This window comes from Melozone crissalis, unplaced genomic scaffold (genome assembly GCF_028551555.1).
Source record: "Melozone crissalis strain CALT ecotype California unplaced genomic scaffold, PUWL_Pcris_2 ptg000016l_1, whole genome shotgun sequence".
Taxonomy (NCBI): Eukaryota; Metazoa; Chordata; class Aves; order Passeriformes; family Passerellidae; genus Melozone; species Melozone crissalis.
Window position 1 is genome coordinate 23459362 of NW_026535794.1, and position 21130 is coordinate 23480491.

Consider the following 21130-nt stretch of genomic DNA (forward strand, 5'->3'; position numbering starts at 1 on the left):
CAGTAATGTACTTTCCCCTAATGGAATGGAAAGCACCTAGGTTTTTTACTAAGTTTAAAACTTCATTAGATATTTATGTTTCCAAAGAACAGAACAAATTTTTGTTGAAAAACCAAACATCTGAAACCTCCAAATCTCACTCAACAGAAAGGGATTGCTGATTTGGAAATGGTCTGCAATGCTTATTCTCTTCCTCTTTTGATTGAGTTCAGTTCCTCAAAGAGCTGCAGTCTCCCATGGTACATCACAGCCTAGGATTCACTAAATGCAGTATATTTTACCCAGGAAACAAGAAGACTGGAAAAAAAATCTTGAACATCCTTAAAAGGTACAATAAAAGAAGAAAACATTTTTATATCCAGCTTGTAACTTTTCCCGGTTAAAATTGTAGGGCATTTTTAAACAATCCACTCTTCTTTTAAAAGGAAAAAATTGCATTCCCCTGATACTTTTTTTTTTTTTACACTAAACTTTGGTTGTTCATCAAGCTGACCTAACTTTAAAAAAATTTAAAATTCTGCATATGATTTAGCCTGATTTCCATAACTCTTGTCTAAGGAAAGGCAGCTCATTTGCATTCTGCTCTTGTCTTCCATTCTGCTCTGGATAATATCACAGGCTGCAGGTTCTTTGTCTTGTTGAAGTCCAAACCATCATCCTTCTTGAGGATCATCAGCTCTAACAAGGGTTAAAGTATATCAGTATATATCAGTAATATGCAGCTTTGTCTATTCAAAACTTGCAGTGTAAAAGGAAATGCTTTTCTTTATTAATTATGCCAGCAATTGGGAAAGAGCTGGTAGGAAAGATTTGCACTGCTGCTCATCTAATTGATGGCAGTAATGTGGGATGGTTTTGCATTTGAAGCAGAGCACAGGACAACATGACTAATTGTGTTGGTAGAGTGGTGCAAAGCTCACTGTAAATTAATTATTCCCTTGTACACCAGGGAATGGCGAGTCCTTGCAATACCAGATGCTAACCCCCAAATTTTTCTTATATTAAAAAAACAAGGTAATTCAGTAGCCCTTGATGCATTCTTGTTGCATTTCCCAGGAACTCTTTCTATATCATGTTTGTGTATGGAGATTTGAACAGCAGGTTCTGTTTTTATGACTTTCTGCCAAACCCTAATGGTATCAACTGGCAGTACAGGTATTTCATCCTCAGTACCCTGATGTATTGTAAATCAGTTATTTTTATATAAATAGACTTCTCATCCTACAAATGGAATTAGAATCTGGTCCTAATTTTTAATAGCAAGTTTCTAATGAGAACATCATTTTATATGCCTTGTCAGAGAACAAAAAATCCCAGAATGTTATCTGTGGTGTGGAACAGCAGAACCCCAGTAGATTTTGGAGTCTTCTTTGCAGAAACTATAGTCACTATGGAAAAAATTAAATCCATTCCAAATATGAGAATTTTAGATTAGTCTTGTGCTAGTAATTCAATTTAAAGAAAATAGGCTATTGAACCATGCAAGCTGAATGCTTACTTTACTGAGAAGAAAATTGTCAGTAGAGAAAGCAAACAAGTTAGTCTTATTTTTCAAGTAGTTCTCAATGCTAAATAAAAGTTTATTTCCAGTATTAAGTTGGAGCTTGATTGCTGTGACAGCAGTGGTGATTTTTATGGTTTTGGAAGATTAAATGGAAAGAAAAAGTGTTAAAATATAGAGGAGACAGAACTCCCGGTGTCATGATTAGGATGAGAATTGGTGGACCATGAAAGCTGGGGCTAGGAGGTCACCTGTGAAAGAACAGCTCCTGGTGTTCAGCTGCTGTCTGGGTCTGGGTAATCACTCTTCACTGCTAAGTGACAGAGTATTCCACTAAAAGCAGAAGGCTGGTGGGTTCTCCCTTCCCTTTTCCATGTTGGTGCCTTAATTCTCTCTTGTAAGCTGCAAAACAAGGCAGATTCTTCTCCACTGTGGTGTTAAGTGTGAACCCCACTTTCCTTTGTTTACAGCAAATGTCAAAACTCGTTTCTTTGGATTGCTTAATCCCCCTCATCAAAATGGGATTGATTGCTGCTCAGAAGAATCACTTCCAAAGGGATGCTTACAAATCTCTTTATGTAGATTTACCTGTGGGCAGGGACTGCTTCATCTTATCCAAAAGCACAGTTCTTTCTTTCACTGCTGCCCTCTCCTCCTTGCTTGTTGGTTGTCACATATTGTGAATTTTTGTGTTACATGTGCTAAAAAATTGTGTGGAAGGATGATCTTTATAGTGTTTGTACCATGCATTGAAATAAGGTGTTTGGATCCTTTCCTGAACTACCAAGTGTCTCTACCTCAAAAATGGTTGGCATTTAGATGCTAGGAAACCTGCAGTTGTTTTCAGCCTGACTGCTGCCCTTGAGAGAAGGTATAAATATTGCAGGTGCTTTGAGTACTCCAATGCACAGAACTTGCTCATAGCTGGCTCCTAGATACTGTGGTGGCAGATGTGCTAGAATATTAGTGAAGAAATGGATTGGGAAACTAGTGAAACAAGAAACACTGAATCAAGTATGATTCCTTTAAACAGTGAAAGTTACAGATTTTGTTAGCTGGTTTTATTTTTTATCTGTGCAGTCCCAAAGCTGCCTCTGTCTCATCTAAAATAAGAGGCAAATAAGAACACGCTTTTAGAGGAATGTGGCTATTTTTTAATATTCATAAAAATATATTCATAACCAATATATCTTATTTAATAAGAGAATATTCCTTTGATTCACTAAGAGGGGTTGCAAAGTTGAGAACCCTGTTTCTTAATTTAAATTGATGCAAGAATCTCTGTTTTTGATCCACGGGCTCCCTCTCCTGGTCTGGGAGGTGCTTGGCACCAGGAGCTTGATTAATACAGAAGATAAATGGAAGTTATTTGCAAATTGATTTTGTGACACAGTGTCGAGGGTGTCTCCAAACTTCCTCAATGTTTAATGAGAGCATTGTGCTCTCGCTAATAGCAATAATGAGATGAACACGGGTGTTGTGATGAATCAGGGCTGCAGGGCCAGGTTTATCTTATTCAAATGGCAATTAAGACATATCGCAAGGACTGAAAGCAATGTGCTACAAACAATATTTACAAATAAAATCTTTTTTTGAATTTGCATACCTAAATAGCTGTGTGAATGTATACTCTATAGCTGCACTGATACTGACACCTTTGTCACCTTAGTGCTCTGCTTTCACCTTCTACTGATCATACTACAGCCAAGTTGGACTGTTTGCCTATTGTATATGATTGTGGAGAAAAAATATCCTTAGATTAATATTCTTAGATTAGAAACATGGCTATTTTAAACTGCTCTATAAATTTGAGCCCTTAGACGCATAAAGCAAAGCTCATAAGTAAAAATTATATCTATTTTAGAGTTCATTTACTTTTGTCTCAAGTTTTTAAGTTCATTTCTAAATTTAATTTCATAAATTTCTGGCAGAGTTAAAGAAAAACTTTCTGTGTTTAACTTTGACATTCCTGCCTCTAAGAATTTTTTTCAGCTTGAATTTATCAATGTGAAGAAATGTTTACATAGCTTAAGAAATGAAACGAGTATTCTACAGTGGTGTCCTTCCTTTAATGCTCCTAATTCATGTGTCTATTGTAGCAAACAAAATTTTAAAATATCTCTTCAGTTCCAAATGATTTGGAGTAGATGTTGTTTTTTCACATTTTTTGGACCAAAGATTTTCCTGCTAACTTTGGGCTTGCTACATATAATGTAAGTGACCACTGAATGTCACAAGGACTCAAGGTATGCATGTCCAAAAGATTTATTCAGATGATCTGCAGAGCTGAGAGGGTCCTTTGTACATGAATAATGCAAAACAAGCACCAGACTAATGTGAATTACTTTCACTCAGAATATCAACCTTTTATTCCAGGGCCTGAGCTTTTAATAGATATTCAAAAGAATCTAACATTTTCATTCATGTTAGAAATTGAGTGCAAATTTTTTAAAAGAAATATTGTACTAGTGAAATATTAAATTCCACAGTTTGTTCAGAAATGTATTTCTAGAGCTGGTAATTTAAGTATTCCTCCTGGCTTTACTTAAAGCAAGTCTTGACAGTTACTTGCCATGAAGAAAACCAGGTTTGGGAGAACTACTTAGAGCAGTTCTCTCCCTTTGATTGCTGCTTGTGTCAAGGGCATGGAGAGTGAACCTCTCACGTGAACAGAGAATGCATGTGAGAAGTGTAAATACTTTGATGCTGTAAGTTGATCTGACTTACATTACAAGAAGGAGGATAGTTGAAATGAATAGAGACAAAGCATAATGCACGAGTCAAAGTCTATCTCCTAAGAATTTACTATTTTTATGTGTACTGCAGCCATGTTAAAATAAAAACACTTTGCTGTGCATTCTTGTTCATGCCACACTCTTGATAATCCTCTTTACCGTCTGTATAAATCTTCTATCCTAGCATCTATTTATATCTGTTTATCTTATCTAAATTTCTGAGGATTGAAGTTATTTCTGAGCTAAGTTATCTAGCCTCTGTAACCAATGCTCTCAGATAGCTTGATCCTTGTCAATGAAAAGTAGCTTTAACATCCATTGGTTAAAGAGGCAGTGTGACAGGAACATTGCACTCCCATTCTGCTTTATAGACTCCACTGGTACCTTGGAAATGCTGTAAGCATTTAACCTTTTGTACTTTCTTCCTCTTCATGCCCCAGTGAAGAAGCCTATTTGAAGTTCGGATTGTGCTTTCTACAGTGCTATGATTTGTTAAGTCTTTTCCATTAAATCAATATTTTTTTTAATTTTTTTTTTTTTGTGTGTGTGTACAGGTACTTGGAACACCAAACGAAGATACGTGGCCTGGAGTCCACTCTTTACCGCATTTCAAACCAGGTAGGTTGAAGCACCAAGTTCCTCCAAATTCCCTCTCTGGAAGTACACAACAGAGATAATTACATCCCTGACCACAAGAGACCAAAATGACCTGGTGTGCAGTGTGTGAACCATGATGAGCTTCTTCCAGTTGTTTACTTTTATTGTGCTCAGAGTGGGAGATTTTCTTTTGTTTAATTTCTTCCCATTCTGTTTTGTTTTCTTCTGTTTGTTGCAGCATGAGCCCTGACCTGCTTGCATTCCTCAGCCACTGAGTATTGTACCTTTCAGACTGCTAGTGTGCTGATTCTCTATTAGGATTACTTTTCCAGCAGAGCACACCAAATTTTAATGAATGCTAAAGGAAACTAAAGAGTAGAGAAAAGAAATTGAGAAAGCTGAAGTTATTACTAGATCATCTATTAGTATCTTTCTGCAAAGATACAAATTTTAATTTTTTAATATGTGTTGTATTTGCAGATGTCATACTATATAACCATCCTTGAAAAACTGTTTCACCATCTGATACGTTTTTGTGACAGGGAGCAGTTTTTCTCCTAGAGACCAGGAGGATGTGGGTAGCTTCATTATGCTATGCTATGTGTGCATGTTTGTGTTTGCAATATATATATTATGTATGTATGATGTAGTATGTAATATATATATAGTCTAGTCAACTTCTGAGTGGGAATCTTAGAAATATGGTTTTTTAAACATGGCAAAGCAGGAGAATGAGTAGGCAGGAGATAAGGCAGAGGAGTTGTAAAGGACAAAGAGATCTAGATAGCTCCCAAAACAAGAGAGAGAGAAAAACAAATTTATTGCAGGGCTTACCCTGATAGAGACACAAAGCCTTGAAAAATAGGAATGCAGACAGCTCTCTTGCACATTGCTTTTTAGTCTCTGTCCTACTGCTGACTTACTGCTTACTGTATAGTGAAATCACACTCTAGTGCTCTCTAGTGAATTAGTAGAAACTTTAACAATCATTCACTGAAATACTAAAAATACTGCAATGTTCTCCCCTTAAACTCTGTGTCATTAAGTTTACAGGGTTTTGTGTTTCTCATTCTTGATACCGATTGAAAGGTGAGCAAATACAGAATCCTTACAGAAATGTAGTGGTCTGTAAAAACAACCCAAAACCATTGGTTTTAGCAAAAATAGTAAAGAGAAGGGAAAAGCCTGAAGGTGTCAGTGACTGCTCTTTGGGTTGGTTTGTTTTTCTTTTTCTGTGAGGTACAGGAAAGTTTTGAACAGTAGATGGCAGCCAAGAAATGTCCTGGTTTTGTTTTTCGGTTTGGCTTCCAAGTGTGTCAGGGGATGTGGGTTTATTACCACAGAAGAACATCAGGAAATAAATCCACTGTAGGCACATCATTAAATCTAATTTTTATACAGGCATTGTGCTAGAATTGCTTCTATTTTCTCCATTCCAGACTATGGATTTTTTTTAGCTATGAATACATCATTTTTATACAAATGCAGAGTGGGGACAGCAAGAAAGTGCCTCCAAGACAGAAAATGGTTACTCAGTATTTTCACCATTTCTGCATGGTGTGGCCTTTGTTTTCTGAGATCCTTTCCACATCTGTGAAGCATGTAGATTTGTAAGTCAGAGTAATTACTATTCTTGATGGCAATAATTTAAACTTTTTAGGGCCTGTTAATATAAAGCACTTAGCTCCGTAATTCTCTTACACTGTGGTGGTCTGGGAGCACTCAAAAAATAAAATCCCTGCTCTGTACACATAATTTTTTGTGCACCCTCTGTCCTTGATGACCTTGGTAAAAGGATTTTTTGTTTGCCTTGTGATTCCTTATTTGCTGTTTTTAGAAATTACAACAATAGAAAGCATCATCTAACTGGACAACCAAAACTGGCTTGCATACCCCAAAACTGATTTATGCTGGTAAATGTGGAATTGTTAGAGCAGCAAGACACATCCCTCTGGGATCATTCTGGGGCACCAGCACCTAAGTTATGCTCTGCAAAAAATGCTCTGACCTATGAGCTGTGCTGGAATAAACACGATTTGCTCAGGCCTTTAGGGTTGTTGGAGATGTTTGGTCAAGGACACCAGGTTCTCTGTCACTTCTTAAAAATGTGCTTTCCTTCATGCTGTTCTGTGCACAAAAGCTTTCTGGCTATGCTAAGGCTGCTGCATCATCTTCTACAGATGCTCAACCATCCATGCTCCCCTCCCTGATGGTCTGAAATTGCTCTTACACTCCAGCTTTCCTGACTGACTTCTTAGGAGCAAAAATGAAAGTTGAAGCTTTAATCATACATTTAACAGTTGGACTCAATGGTCCATGTGGGTTCCTTCCAGCTCAGAATATTATGTGATTCTTTGGAAATTACTTAATCTGTTCCTTTTCCTAGCAAAAGAGTGAAGTATCCTGAAATGTCTTGCCAAATCTGAACCAATTCCATTATTCTTGAAGATTTGTGAAATTACTGTATTTAAATATATGAGATATGGGGTTAAGTAACTCCTGTGCTTTGCATGTGTTAGTAAGTTTTAAAACTGATAGCTGCTAACAGTAATTGTGATAAATTGAGAAGTGCAGAGAGCATTGGTAAGGATGGCAACATTCACTCAGACAAGGCTTTAATTCTATAAACTTGAGCATAAAACAAAAGCATTTGAACAGAAAGTATCAGTAATAAATGATTATTATAGTTTTTAAAATGCTGAGCACATTAAATGCCTGTGGATTTGGGAAGACTATTGAGAGTCGACACAGAATTTCATTGCATTTCTTGTTTGCATACAGACTTCAATAACTGATTTTCACACTGTGGTTTGGTAGGGCACAGTCTTGTGTTGCAGAGAGCTAATCATAGTTTACTAGGAGAAACATGTCTGAGAAACTTGGTATTAGTCTCTACTACAGTGGCCAAGGGTCTTGATTATTATGGAAAGCATCCAGTGCTTTAATAACTATGATCTCTGACATCTTAATATGTGGGAACATTTCCAAGCCTGAATAATAAATATGTTCCTAAGGCTAGTTATGGATGGCTCTAGGTCATTTAAACCCATGACCTAGGTGATTTTAACAGCTTATAATAGTGAAAATAAAATGATTGTAGTTTTTTTTGCCATTTAAAAAGTCAGAAAACAACTTGTATTTTATCTGCCTGCGTTGAGATTTCTTACTGTCTTACAAATGCTCCAAGTAATATATAAGACACTTAAAGCTAAAAAATACTTCAGGACTATTGCAGTAACTTTGGGTTACCTCTGTGATTCCCTTTGAACTTTTACGGATGCTATAATCTTGAGAGGGTGTTTCTGTACTAGGAACCATCATTTCATTGGTCTCATCACCAATGAATCCCAGACATTCTGGATCACTGTGACAGTAATTATCTGCCCTCAAACAGGAAAAGAGTTTGAGGGAATTATGAAAAAGTGCTATTTGCTCGTTCAATAAAATCTTGATGTTTCAACAAAATCTTGATGTTTCCTCCACACAAGAAGCCCCCTGTTTCAGGCTGTTGGACAGAGACAATGATGAACATGTTCCCCTAGATTTGGAGAACATGTTTTCACTATGCACTCTTTTGTTGCAATACTTTAGGAAATATGTAGATTTGCTGAGCTAAAACAGATTCAAACACCAATCATATCCTGTATGTCCAGTAATTCATTAAAGTAGACATTAACTATGGCTTATCTATATGAGTAGTGAAGCAGTATTCCCAAACAAGCTGCTTCCTTGCCAGTCTTGTGTCCAAGTCTTCCTGATTTTTTGAGCATTATGTTCTTCGTTGTTATTAAATCTCCTATTTTCTTTTTTAGTCTGGAGTCCTATCAACTTTTCCTCTCCAGCCATTTCTCCTGGATTGAGTCTTGTCCAAATAAATGAGCAGGATAAGCCTTTGGATAAATATCTACACTTAAGTCAAGTTTTTCCACTTTTCTGACATTCTCAGTTAGTGTTTGGGACTGATGCTGTGTAACCCCCATCCCGGGAAGTTAAGTAGAGATTTATCAGGAGGAATGTCAGTGAGTAAAATGGGAGAAGGTAAGAAGTGGTCTCAATAGAAGATAAATGAAGTGTCCATGGCAATGAAGAGATGGTAATGGTCAAAGAGAGGAAGAAACTTGTTAGGAAGGGGGAAAAAAACATGAGAATGCTTTGTAATGTTCACTGTGCATCAGTTTCTTCACAATACTGTTTCTAGGTGAAAGAAAGTTAAATATTTAATCTTGGCCTGATGGTGTGGGAGCCTGAACCTCACAATGTTCCACAAGCGATCAGATACAACAGAGGGTAATACACCTGAAAAGGTGCCTTTATGAGACAATGGAAACATCTGCTGAGCACTGATTTTTAAAAGGGAATCCTTAAAGCCAGGATGAAAAGAGGTAAGAGAGAGTCTCTCCTTAAAGAGAAAGCAGAACACAAAAAGAAAAAGTGAGGAAAAGCATTCATAGGAAATTGTGCATAACATGGATTTTGCCAGGGACTGATGGGTACTTCGTGGATTTATTAAAAACTCACAAATCTATGACAGACAAAACCACTGCAGAGCTGGTGTTCTAACTCAGGATCTCTACTTCCCAGGTGATCAATAAATATAGATTTGGTTTAGAAATATGATCTGCCTACTACATGCATCTTAACACCTGACAGCCAGATTTTTCCAAAAGATTAAGTCTTCATTTAGAGTAGGACTGGACTGAGAGACTGAACTCCTTTGGCACAAACACTTGAACATCCTGTACATGAGAACATATGGCTTTTCAAATTTCCATAACAGTTTTTCCTATAGAGTTTCTCCAAAGCCTGTCAGCATTTTGTTACCTGCTGAGTTAATATCTTGCTTGTTTACCTCTGCATTGGTACCAGGGAGTGCTCCCAGGCAATGTGGGAGCCTCTGCTGTGAGACTGTCAGAGCAGCCTCTGGATTGCCTTTACCTCATGACAATTAGCACTTACAAATAGTCAATTCCTGGGCATTAGGCAGCTTCCTTAGGGTCAGGTAGTTGGTGTGGGCCAGGGGCTGTTCCCTGTGAGAAACCCCCATCTCCTGTGTGGGAGGATGGAAGAGGGAGGTGCTGCAGCAGTGCCACAGGACAGGGATGGTGTCTCAGCCAAACAGTCTCAAACTCATTTAAATTACTGGTATAGGTGTAGTCTTCGAGGATTTGAGTACTTGAAGAAAGGAGGGCAATTTGCAAAGGAGAATTAATTTTTAATTCCTCCCCCTCTTTTGCCAAAACAAAACTGTATTATTTAGTGTTTCTTCAATCTGTGGTATCCACAACCCAAGGGAAGCAGAGTTGTCAGTGTTTTCACCATTCTTTAAACAAAATTACATTAGGCTGAAAAGTTAAAGTGACTTATTATGTGTGCAGGGGAGGCAAGGTGAGCTCTGCTAAAAGGTGGAACCATTTAATGTAGGACTCCAATGCTTCAGACAATGCTGGGTATTAAAATGACATTTTCTACTCATGTTCAGGAAGGAATCTAGAAAACAGCAGCTATTCTTCCTCTTTACACAAACTGTGCTCTTCTACAGCAAATTGAAGGGAGAAGAGGGACAGGATGGAGGGGAGGGAGCTGTAATTTTTCTCAAGAGGTTTGGCATTCAAAACTCCAAAGTCTAGCTCATGTATTTGGTAAAACTCTGGTTATAATTGAACTTCAGTAAAAACTCTAATTGCTGCAAATATGACAGTGCTTGACAATTTTCTTGTCAATATGGATGCTTGCCTTTATATCTTTAGCTAACATAGTTTGAATAATTTTTGCACTGAATCTCTACTAAAAATGGTATGTCTTATATATCACAATACAGTGTTAGTCACATTAGAGTTTAAATTAAATATAAAGAAAACTCTTTCAAAGAAAGAATGAATTAGACTTTTCAAAATATTAATTATGGTGATGTTTAAATATTTGCATTTAAGCTAATCACATTTGGTTTTAAATAGAGAAGAACATTAATCAAGGAATGCATATTAGCCATCATGTTTTGATTAGAAACATAAAAAATGCCTTGAAGTCAAACTGCATTTTAAGTTCTTTGGTTTAGACTAGAAGCTGATTATCAATACTGTTAAAAAGAAGCTAAAAATCAAAATGTAATCTGCCTCTAATTCCTTCTGTAGCTTTTCTTGTCTATCCTAGGTCCTTTTAAAGCAAACATGGCAAAGGTATAACAATTCATGTGTTTTTCTGACTGATAAAAGTGGAAAAAACCCTCATCTTGTTTTATGTCACTTAAAATGCAAGTGCTTATTTTTTCAATTCTCACAGCAGACCAGTGTTGCTGCAGTGGTCTGCTAATAAGCTCACTAGTGAGTTTTGCTGAAACTGGCTTCTGTTTGAACCTGCCCTTGATGCAGGGCTGTCAGATGGAGCATGTTTATCAGGCAGATAATGATGTTTGCACTGCAAATCCACTGAACATGTGGGTTGTGGGCACAAGTGAGTATGCACATATAACAGGGATGCTGTAGGGTGGTTGTCTAAAGGAAGAGAAGAGAGAAAGAGAGAGAGAAAGAAAAGAGAGAAACAGAAGGAAAGAAAAGAAAGAAAGAAGGAAAGAAAGAGGAAGAGGAGAAAGAAGGAAAGAAAGTGAGAAGGAAAGAAAGAAAAAGAAAAGAATGAAAGAAAAAGGGCGGAAGGAAGTGGCGGAAGGAAGGAATTCTTTTTCTAAGACCACTTAGTACTGCTGGGTGCAATGGATGAGCTTTCTGTCCAGGCTTTTTTTTTTTTTTTTCCCTAGACATTCAAACTGGCCAGAATTTGGAAGCTGTTGTTTTAAAAACATAATTTTTTTGATGCATCAAGTTTGTAAAATTAACAAGCCCAAGAAATTCCCTCCCTCCCTTCCTCAGGTTGCTTATTTCTGCTTCCATTTGCAGTTGTAACTCCAATAGCCTCTTGATGCTACTTTGTGGGGCACAGTCCCAAAAACTTCCTTGGCAAAGGAGGCATTGAGTGAGCTGTGCTGCAAGGGCTGAGGCAAAGAGCAGCTCTGGTCCTTGTGCTGCCAGAAGAAGGTTTGTGCAGCTGCCCCACTCCCCAGGTCTGAGCAGGGTGTGTGCAGTGCCCAGCAGAACAGTGACCCTTGGTTCTGAGCTGGTTCTGAGGCTGTGGGAGAGACATGTCTGCCTTGTTCTCTTGGATACTCTTGGGACATCCTGAGAGTAAAAATTATGCTACATCTTTCCAGTAACAAATAGGAATACTCTATGTTAGCTCTTATTTATGTAGTCCTATACAGGCATCTCTTTACACTGCATTTAATTGTGGACATGCCACTTCTAAGAAGCAAATACTAAACACTCTAGGGTACTGTGCAATTTAAACTAAACTAAAAATCTCTTCCTTCTTTTGTTTCACATAAGCAAAAATTCACCTTTTCCTAGGTGAAATACAGCACCCTTCTCACCCCTAGGTGAAAAACCAGCTCTGTAACAGTGAGACATAGCTGCTAGTGAGGATGATAACTGTATCTTTGGGATAAAAATGCAGTGAATCAAATTTTGTTTCCTGAATTTGTTCCCAAAAGATTGGCAAATATTGAAGTGTTTGCATAAAGGAAATTGAAATCACAATTTTTACTTTAAATTTCAGATGTGCTTACTGTGTTGTCCTTCCAGAGTTTTTATTTTAAAACCCCACATTAAATAATAATAATGTAAAAAATTTGAACTTCAGTATATATACACCTACAATTTGAATTGTAAAAATTCAAAATACACCTGAGATCAAATCCAGATCTGTAAACATACAATTTTTCATGTTTCTTTAATGTCAGCTTGATGAGAGTGAGCAGCTGCCTCAGCAAGAAGGGTGCACCTTGTTTTCCTGAGAATGGTGTGCACGTGCTGGAGGATGGCTGTGTGGGTGGGTGACCATGGGAGTGTCTGCATTGAATTTTCACATGTGCATGTTTGCTTTCCAGTTCTGAGGGAGAGGTATTTTTTGCTACACAGTTTCCTCCACAAGGTTGGACTGAGATGGTGATTGTCAGTGTTGTCTCTCAGTATATCAGGCAAAGATTTATTTTGTGGGGGAGCATTCATGGTAATTCTGCAGAATTCCCAGTCTCATATACAGACTTATATTTCTGTTCTTTATGAACATATCAGTGGTAGCTTCTGAAAAAAGAAATATCAAAGCTATATGCTTGAAAGTATCATAGAATGTAATTTTGTGCAGTTGGTCACAGTCAGGTATGTATAGCTTTAGATTTGGTTTTATTGCATCCATGGAGCAGTAAAGGACTGAGGCATTCAAACAGGTGTGTGAGAGTTGTTCACTCTTAAAAGTGACTCAGAAGCAAACTTGGGGATGTAATTGTGAGACTGAATTCTGGTTCTGTGAAAAATCAGCCAAAGCAAGAGACACTAAGATAAAAATTTTGAAGTTAAGTTACCTCTTTTTTGCTCGGGGTGGCAAGTTTGGTGGTTTTAGGTATATAATTTTGTGGTTTTATAGTTTCATGAAAAACTGTGCCATAGTGGAGGAGCTCAAGGACAAGATTATTGTAGCTTCTCTGTTCTGGCAACTCTGAAACCAAAATCAGCTGGTTTCATTGCTTTTTTATTCTCTAATGGATGAATTCAGAAAAATACTATGAGCTGGCACTTACATGGAGCTGGACTTAATTAACACAATAGTCCCATCTAATTATCTTGTCCATGAAAGTTAGTAAGACTGGTTGGAGCCATGACCACAAAATTATGTAGAAAACTTTGAGCTGTTATTTTATCAATGTGTGGTTCCTTTCTGCATAAAGCATGTGAAGAAAGCAGCCTCTAATCTGCTTGAGTAGAGAGGAAAGGGTTGATACCAATAGTTAGGAGAAGTAGGGTTTGCAGTCACAGCATATTCAATGGAGTTTGAAATGAAGGACTATGGAATAAACCTTTGCCTCTCCACAGACAGGGTTTTGCCCTCTCCATGTCTTCCCCACCAGTTTTCTCTCTTCCTGCCTGATAAATATGTAAGGTACTTACTTAAAAAGGTGTTTGGACTGGAACTGTAGAGAGCAAAGGAAGATCCCTTTGAGAAGTTTGTTTTGCTCATGTGTGTCCCTTATAGCATTTCCATAACTGCTTCCAGTGTATCATTTTTTCAGTAAAAATTCATCTGGCGTAGCAATAGTTTTCCAGGTTTTTTTGCAGAACTGGAACAGATCTTTGGGCATAAAAGCCTTAAGGCAATTTGGCCAAGTGGTTAAATCTGAGGCTTTCCTCCCACAGTAAAAATAGCTTAAATTAATTAAAATAAATACCAGATACTCTGGTCAAGAAAATGTGTTGTGTATGATACTTCTCAAATGTTGGAAGTGGATGCAGCTCTGTTGAAGTCAGTGTTGCTGTGCCAGTTTGAACCAGCTCAGTATCTGACCAAAACATATTGCAGAATGACAGATAAAATCAAAATCTGTTTCTCCCTAGGTCCAGGTTACCTTTTCAGCACTGCTTCAAGTCAGTTCAATTCTCTTTCCACACAGATTTTTCTGCAGCAAAACAGATTAATGTGCAAATTTGCAGCTTATTAGCTGAACTCCCATGTGTATCTCATACATGTTATTACACAGCACTGTCCAGCTGCATTTTATTTTTCAGTCCCTTGTCATAAATGAATTGACAGTGTTATGATTGGACAATTTACTTAATACAGAAGGTCTTTATTTTTTTCCCAATTTTTATACATATCTATTTCCATATATTTATTTATTTCCTATTTGCAAACTAAAATTGAAGGGTTATAGTCCTGTAGCTTCCAGTTTCCAGTACACTTGTCACACATATCTAAAAGGGAGTGATTTCATTTCTTTAACTGCATCAGTATGGTTAAAGCAACAAACCCTGTAAATGTGGTCTGCAGACACAGTTTTCAGGCCTGCTGATTATCAGTAACTTCCAGTAGCGAATTCAATAAGATTTGAAGCTTCTGCATTTTTTTTTTTTTTTACTTAAAGGGGCAAAAACCCTAAAAAATAGGTATAACAAAGAAAATCAAGGCATCCACATTGATGCTAGGAATTTGCTTCTGCCTTGGTTTTGGCATCTTTAGAATTGATTGTGTATGAAGTGTACATGGAAGCTTTAGAAATGATACAAGCAAGTGTACAAATATAGGAATTTGAACACAACTCCTTTGAAGTTACATTTATAGCTGTTTTTTCACAGTAAGATGCATGCATACCTGTGTGCATATATATAAAAAGTACTATTGCAGCTGTACAGTGGGTCTATTGCACATCGGTGGAGAGGAAGCAATTTTTTTTTTTTTAATTTTAGATTTCATGGAGTATTTTGTGAGTTTAGGACTTCTACACAGCAACTAATGCAATCACATTAGGGTAGTTGGCCAGGGTGAGTACCAGTCTACATGGCAGGATTTCTGTGCCACTAGTCTCCATGGAAAATGTTGCTCTGTTCTCCAGTTGAAGTTTGATGGGGTCTCTGGTGTCGAGGTGACCCTGAGGTGCTAGAAAGTCTCTTTTTCCCAGCCCTGAGATCGAAGAAGAAGACGGAATTCCTTGGCTCTCATTCTCAAGGTTGTTTATTTGCTCTTCTCTAATACATTGTCTTTCTCCAGCCTACTGAGATCTGTCCAGCGTGTTGGTTCGTGGCACACTGACTGCCTTGGGGTGATGTTATCTTTTTATACTAAAAACTACGTGTACATTATTTGCAATAATTTTCCAGTACCTATCACCTATGTTAGACAGTTTGTCTCTACTCTAAACCAATCCAAAAGTGCCAACATCACAGCAGAAGATGGAGGACAAGAAGGAGAAGGAGAAACACAGAACATGCCCAAATCCCTCCATCTTGCTTCCTGAAGCCCCATTCTAAAAACCCCAAAATTCTACTTTTTCACCCTGTGATAAATTCACTAACATTCTACTCAAACTCCTGTGGCTTGGGCATCTTCACACAAAGTTGGTATTTTTTTCCAAGGACTAAAATCAAAGGCACAGGTGCTTTGACTCTGTGTCGAGGTCTCCAAGCCCTCTGTCGGGGTCCTGAGTCCTCCAGGGCAGTCAGAGGAATTTCCTGGGTTCTGACAGAACTCATTTTTTGCTGCCTGAGGGGCACTTAACTCCTGCTGAAGAAGCTAATGAAGGACAGACCCTTCATTTCTGCAGCAGCTTACAGAGCATCTTCCTTTTTCAGCTAGAGTCCCACTGCAGATCAAGCATCTTCTTGGATATGAGAGGAAAAATCCTTCTAGCTGAACTGAAGAACTTAATGTTGGAGTAAATAAGCTGTCATTGTACTTATCACTTCTGCTCATTATTTATACGTATTCTTTAGAAAATGGACTCCTACGTGTCCACCACGTTCTGTGTGCCCCTGTGTGTCACAGAGACCCACACTTACTCTTACTCATCCTGAGAAGCATAAAAATATGACAGTGAGGCTTCTTTGTCATGAAGAAGAAAAAACTAGATTTCAGGCTTCTATTTTCCCATAGCATAATTGTGAAACTTTCCATTTCTGGTGATGCCACAGTAAATGAGCGTTAGGTCATGCTGGTTTGGTTTGATTTGGTTTAACAAATTGGGGGCTTTTTTGGTTTTAGTGTTTTGTTTTGGCATATTTTTTTTCCTCTGTTTGTATGGCAATTGTTCATAGGTTTGTTTTCTTTCCTTGTCTTAGGACTTGAGCTGCAGAAGATGCATAGAAATTATGAAATTATGAAAATTGACAGTAAATAAATATTTTTTAAATATAAATCCTGGGTTTAGTGAATAATTGAATATACCCCTTTTTCTTACAGAACGGTTTACACAGTATGGCCCTAAAAACCTTAGACAAGCATGGAATAAGTAAGTATTTTTTTAATTGCACTTTTGACTCTTCAATGGTATACTGAAGTTATCATATCTAACCCAGAAGGGCTCTATTCTTTTCAAATAATCCATATTTGAATTGCCAGTTTCTTGTCAATAGGAAGGAACTGCATAGGATAATATTTTCTTCTTGGCGCTGTTAGTTGGCAAGTGTATTGAATTCATGAAGAAATATTGTGTTATTGCTTTGGGCCATCAGTTTTGAATCTTGTTTTCTCTGTTCATCTATAAAAATCAGGAAACTTTTAAATAATGTGTTTCTAATCCACCTTTGAGTGTTGTTTCCACATGATCATCCCCTGTTGCGAGGTGCATCTGGCTATTGCTGTGAGCTGCTGTGACCATACTGTTGTAATCTTAATTATGAATGGAAAAACCTAGTGTAAATTCACCACACTTTTATTTCCCCTTTCAATGTTTCCTGAATTTGCTCACATTTCCATCATATGGATGTTGGTATAAAGGTATCATGCTCAAAGTCCAGAAAGGTTGCCTGATGAGCATTCAGATTGAATAACACACTACTAGCATTATTCTAAATAATCATCTCTGTTAAGTTTGCTAAAAGATTTCTCAGCACATATAGAATCTTGTAGACAGGATATTTGGACTGCACTCTCTTGAGCAATTAATAGCTTTTATAGGTTGAAGAAAGCATACAGAGTTTGAATTGAATGATTTCAGCTATGTCAACAACTTGTCTTGCCAGAAAACCTGTTCGAATTTTTCTCCACTCTGTTTTGACCAGAAGTTTTGAGCAAGGCTGAGCCTTTGCTGTACCACCATTTCTCTTTTCTTTCTGGTACTAATTCAAAATTTTATTTTTGCTACTACCTGGCTGTCTTGTTGGAAATTTACCAGAGAGTTCAAGAGATTAATCAGCAGGAGACTGTAACATCTCCAAGTTCACCACTGAAACTGAAGATACAAAATGTTTTGGTGAAGAAGCTTCCTTATTGTAAAGGAAAAAAAAAGTTATTAATAGAGTAGAAATCAAATTTCTTTATCAATATTCTTATTTATTAGCAATGAAATGTGTCTACAACTGCATAATCCATACTGTGGTCACTTTTCCAAAATGTGATTAAGTTTATATTCACTTTGCCATTCTATTAATTTTTTCTCTTTCTGCTCCTTCCCAAACCCATTTGTTCCAAGGTTTTAATTTTAAAAACCAACCAACAAACAAACAGAACAAAATCACAACAAACAAAAAACCACAAAAACCCCCACCCCACCTTTTGAAATTGTGGTTGACAATTGAAGGAGGAAGAATCTCTTAATATAGCAGGATTGTTGTTAAAAAACTTTTGGTATTAGTTGTTGAATGTAATACCATCAATGTTTGTCCTTTGAGCCAAAACCTGTACTTGTGTAGTGCCAGGCATCTTCCATGGCCCTGTGCTCACTTTGCAGAACTCCTGGGTCCCTCTTGGTTCGCAGGAACTTCCCAGTTCCTGCAATGAGAAATAAAAGTGGCACTGAAACCAGCTCAGGCCTCCACAAAGGCATTAAGGGTCACCAGCCTGCATTAATTGACTTTCAGTATTCTATAGAAAAGTTAATGGCTTATCCAGTTCAATCTAGGACCCTAATTTGGTGGCTTTCATGAATGAGGCCATCTCCTGTTTACTGCAGAGGGAACAACAGAAAGATTAACTCATATTTAGCTTTTGTAAATAACTCAGATAATTTTGCCAGTTGTGATCCTTGCAGGCATCTTAAAATGTTTGACTGTACCTCAATCTTACTGCTTGGAATACAATTCAATTTCCTGAAAGTCACAGCTTTCCTTTTAAAAATTAAATCACTATAATGGCCTGTATCCCATCCTTTCACAATCACAAAAATTGCAAGTTGATTTTTTTCTTTAAAAGTAGTTAATGAAATTCAAAAGCTTGGAAGAAGCAATTATATTACAACACAGGCAATTAGATCTGGTTTGGGAAAGAAGGACAAGGAAACTAATATTGATTTGAATGTGTTTTCTTGGAGGCATATATTTGCCTAAGTAATGTGAATAGATACTGGCATGCCATTCCATCCATCCTGCAGGCCTGGACTGAAGTATTTTTTCTGTATTTTAACAGCAGCTAGACTATTAAAATACAGCAGTTATGTATTAATAAGTACAATAATTGGTTTGAATTTGAAAAGTTGCTGTCTTATATTTCCTTCAAGACTACTGCATGAAATTTCTCTATTCAAAAATACCACAAAAAAGAACAAAACCCAGTTTGCTTAAAACAGCTTCAGTCTCTGAGATTTCATAATTGACACAAGTTCTGATCACATCACAGGCTGACTCAAATAAGACCAGAGCTTTTTAAATTCTATGAAACCTCTTCAAAAATATTTATACATTTTCAATGCTCTATACATAAAGGATTTGCAATTTTTCAGCTTAAATGAAGGGATTGAAAGCAATGACAATACATACAGTTCAGTGCTTCATATGGATATTTCTACTATCATAGGAAATATTCAATGCCTCAAAATTATGTATCATTTACATTTGAAATGTGAAGGGCTTTCTCTTTTTCCAGTGTAAATCTTTATCTGTGTGCTGTATTAGAGGGCTGCTTGCTTGCACAGCTGTAGTTAAGGATGTATAAACATTTCCATTAGAGACATCAAATTCCCAGGGGTTTGTAATCCAGCTGTAAAACTTAACACACGGATACGCTGATTCATTCCAGAAATTTTCTTTCTTTCTTTCTTATCATGTTTCAAAAAGCAGCAGTTTCCAGTCTTAAGTTAAAAAACCTTTTAAACTTCCTGATTTAATTTGTGGAAGATTTTTGGTGACACAAAATATGTCACTTAATTATTTTAAGGGCAATGAGCATGAGACCTAAAATGGGGATAAAAACATACAGACTTTTGTTTTTCAATATGCATTGGTTTTGGTACAGATTTCCTCTCAACATTGCAGTAGCTTTGAAAGATACACCTTAAAGAGCAGTGTTTATGGTCTTGTAAGGATTTACATGTATGATTAAACTTCTACTGATGCAAACTCCCACTGCTGCATTTTATAGGGGAGAAGCTGCAATGCAAAAAAAATTAAAGAATTTTCACATAGAAACTGTACAGCAGTGACATTGAACTTCATGCTCCTGGACTGGAAGAGAACAGCTTTAACTCTCTAAACACAATGAAGTTTCACTATCTCCTGTTCCATCTTGCAGGCACAGGCTGATCCTTGTTTTTGTTTAAAAATATGGTTTGAGGTCATGGCATGTAAGGGTGGGAATATGGGTTTAGAAGCCTTCAAAGAGGCTTTTACCTCAAATGTACATTTTAATTCAATTTATGTAAGGGGAGTTTAGTAGGAGGAAGAATAACACTCTTCCAGTATCTATAAAACCAGCTTCATGTCTGTAAGGCCAAAGGAAGAGAGGCAAAAACCTCCAACCCCAAACCTTCCCAAAAGTCACACACAGTAGTTTGAGGGCAAAATAATTGCACCTGACCAACATCAGCTTCCACAAGATGATTTTAAAGGCAGAGCAGAATGATGGAAAGATATTGGATACAAGTCAATTGCTGTTTAATTCCTGGTTTAACTGGAAATTATTCAAAAGCCTGGAATTTAACAGCAATGACAAAGTGAAACCTAGCAGGATCATTATATAAGTCAGATCCCTTAAATACTTCAAATAGAATTGGTTAACATTAGAGGCTACTTTGGGAAGTGTTTGAGGCAAATAAAATAACTTTTGCTTACAGTAAATTAAATTCTTTGGAGACTTTAACACTGAATTTTTTTACTGGTTGTCAAACTACTTAAAGAATGTAGAGAATTTATTAGATAAGATGGAATCTATACATTTTGTGGTAATGTTTGTAAAGTTAAAAAACAAAACTTGCATTGATGTTTGCTTCTATCTAGTACGAAGCTTCACCTCCATAGCATGACATAACATACTGTGGAATGTAATTATAAAATACTGGCCTAAAGAGAACTGAGATGTGGTAATCTGATCTTCCTATAGACCTCACAATTATATTTCCACTTTTTTTCCTGAACTTTTCTGTTCAATTATCTCTACACAATAAAAACCAAGAACAGCTCTGCCTCCAGAATGCAATGCAACCTCTTTCAATTTGCAAAAGCTTCTCCACAATAATAAACCCTTACAGAAGAATAACAAAAGAGAACTAATTATCCTTGTGTATATTTGGTAGGATATGAAAAGCTTTTTCAGATCCTTCTGCCATAATGGGCTGTATTGTGAGAAATTAGGTTGGAAAGAAAAGGTGCAGTTGAAAACAAATTCTGCTCTGCATAAATAGGACTAGTACTTTATAATTCCCCAATATGGCTTATTTATTATATAAATAACACTCTATTCTCACAACCAGTCCCACTGCTGAGGAGCTCTTCCTTTAACAAGATGGCCTCTGTACTTGAGGCCTCCCTTTCTGAGGCCAGGGTGTTTAAAA

General features: G+C 37.0%; 1 protein-coding gene across 6 annotated transcripts in view; it reads left to right on the plus strand.

The window, feature by feature from the left end:
• CDK14 (cyclin dependent kinase 14) overlaps positions 1-21130 on the plus strand; it is a 344941-nt gene that overhangs the window by 206796 nt on the left and 117015 nt on the right. For all 6 annotated transcript variants that reach the window (XM_054273458.1, XM_054273457.1, XM_054273460.1 and 3 more), the window contains 2 exons: positions 4791-4854; positions 16609-16657. In XM_054273458.1, coding sequence (XP_054129433.1) covers positions 4791-4854; positions 16609-16657 — 113 coding nt within the window. The remainder of the gene's footprint in view (positions 1-4790; positions 4855-16608; positions 16658-21130) is intronic.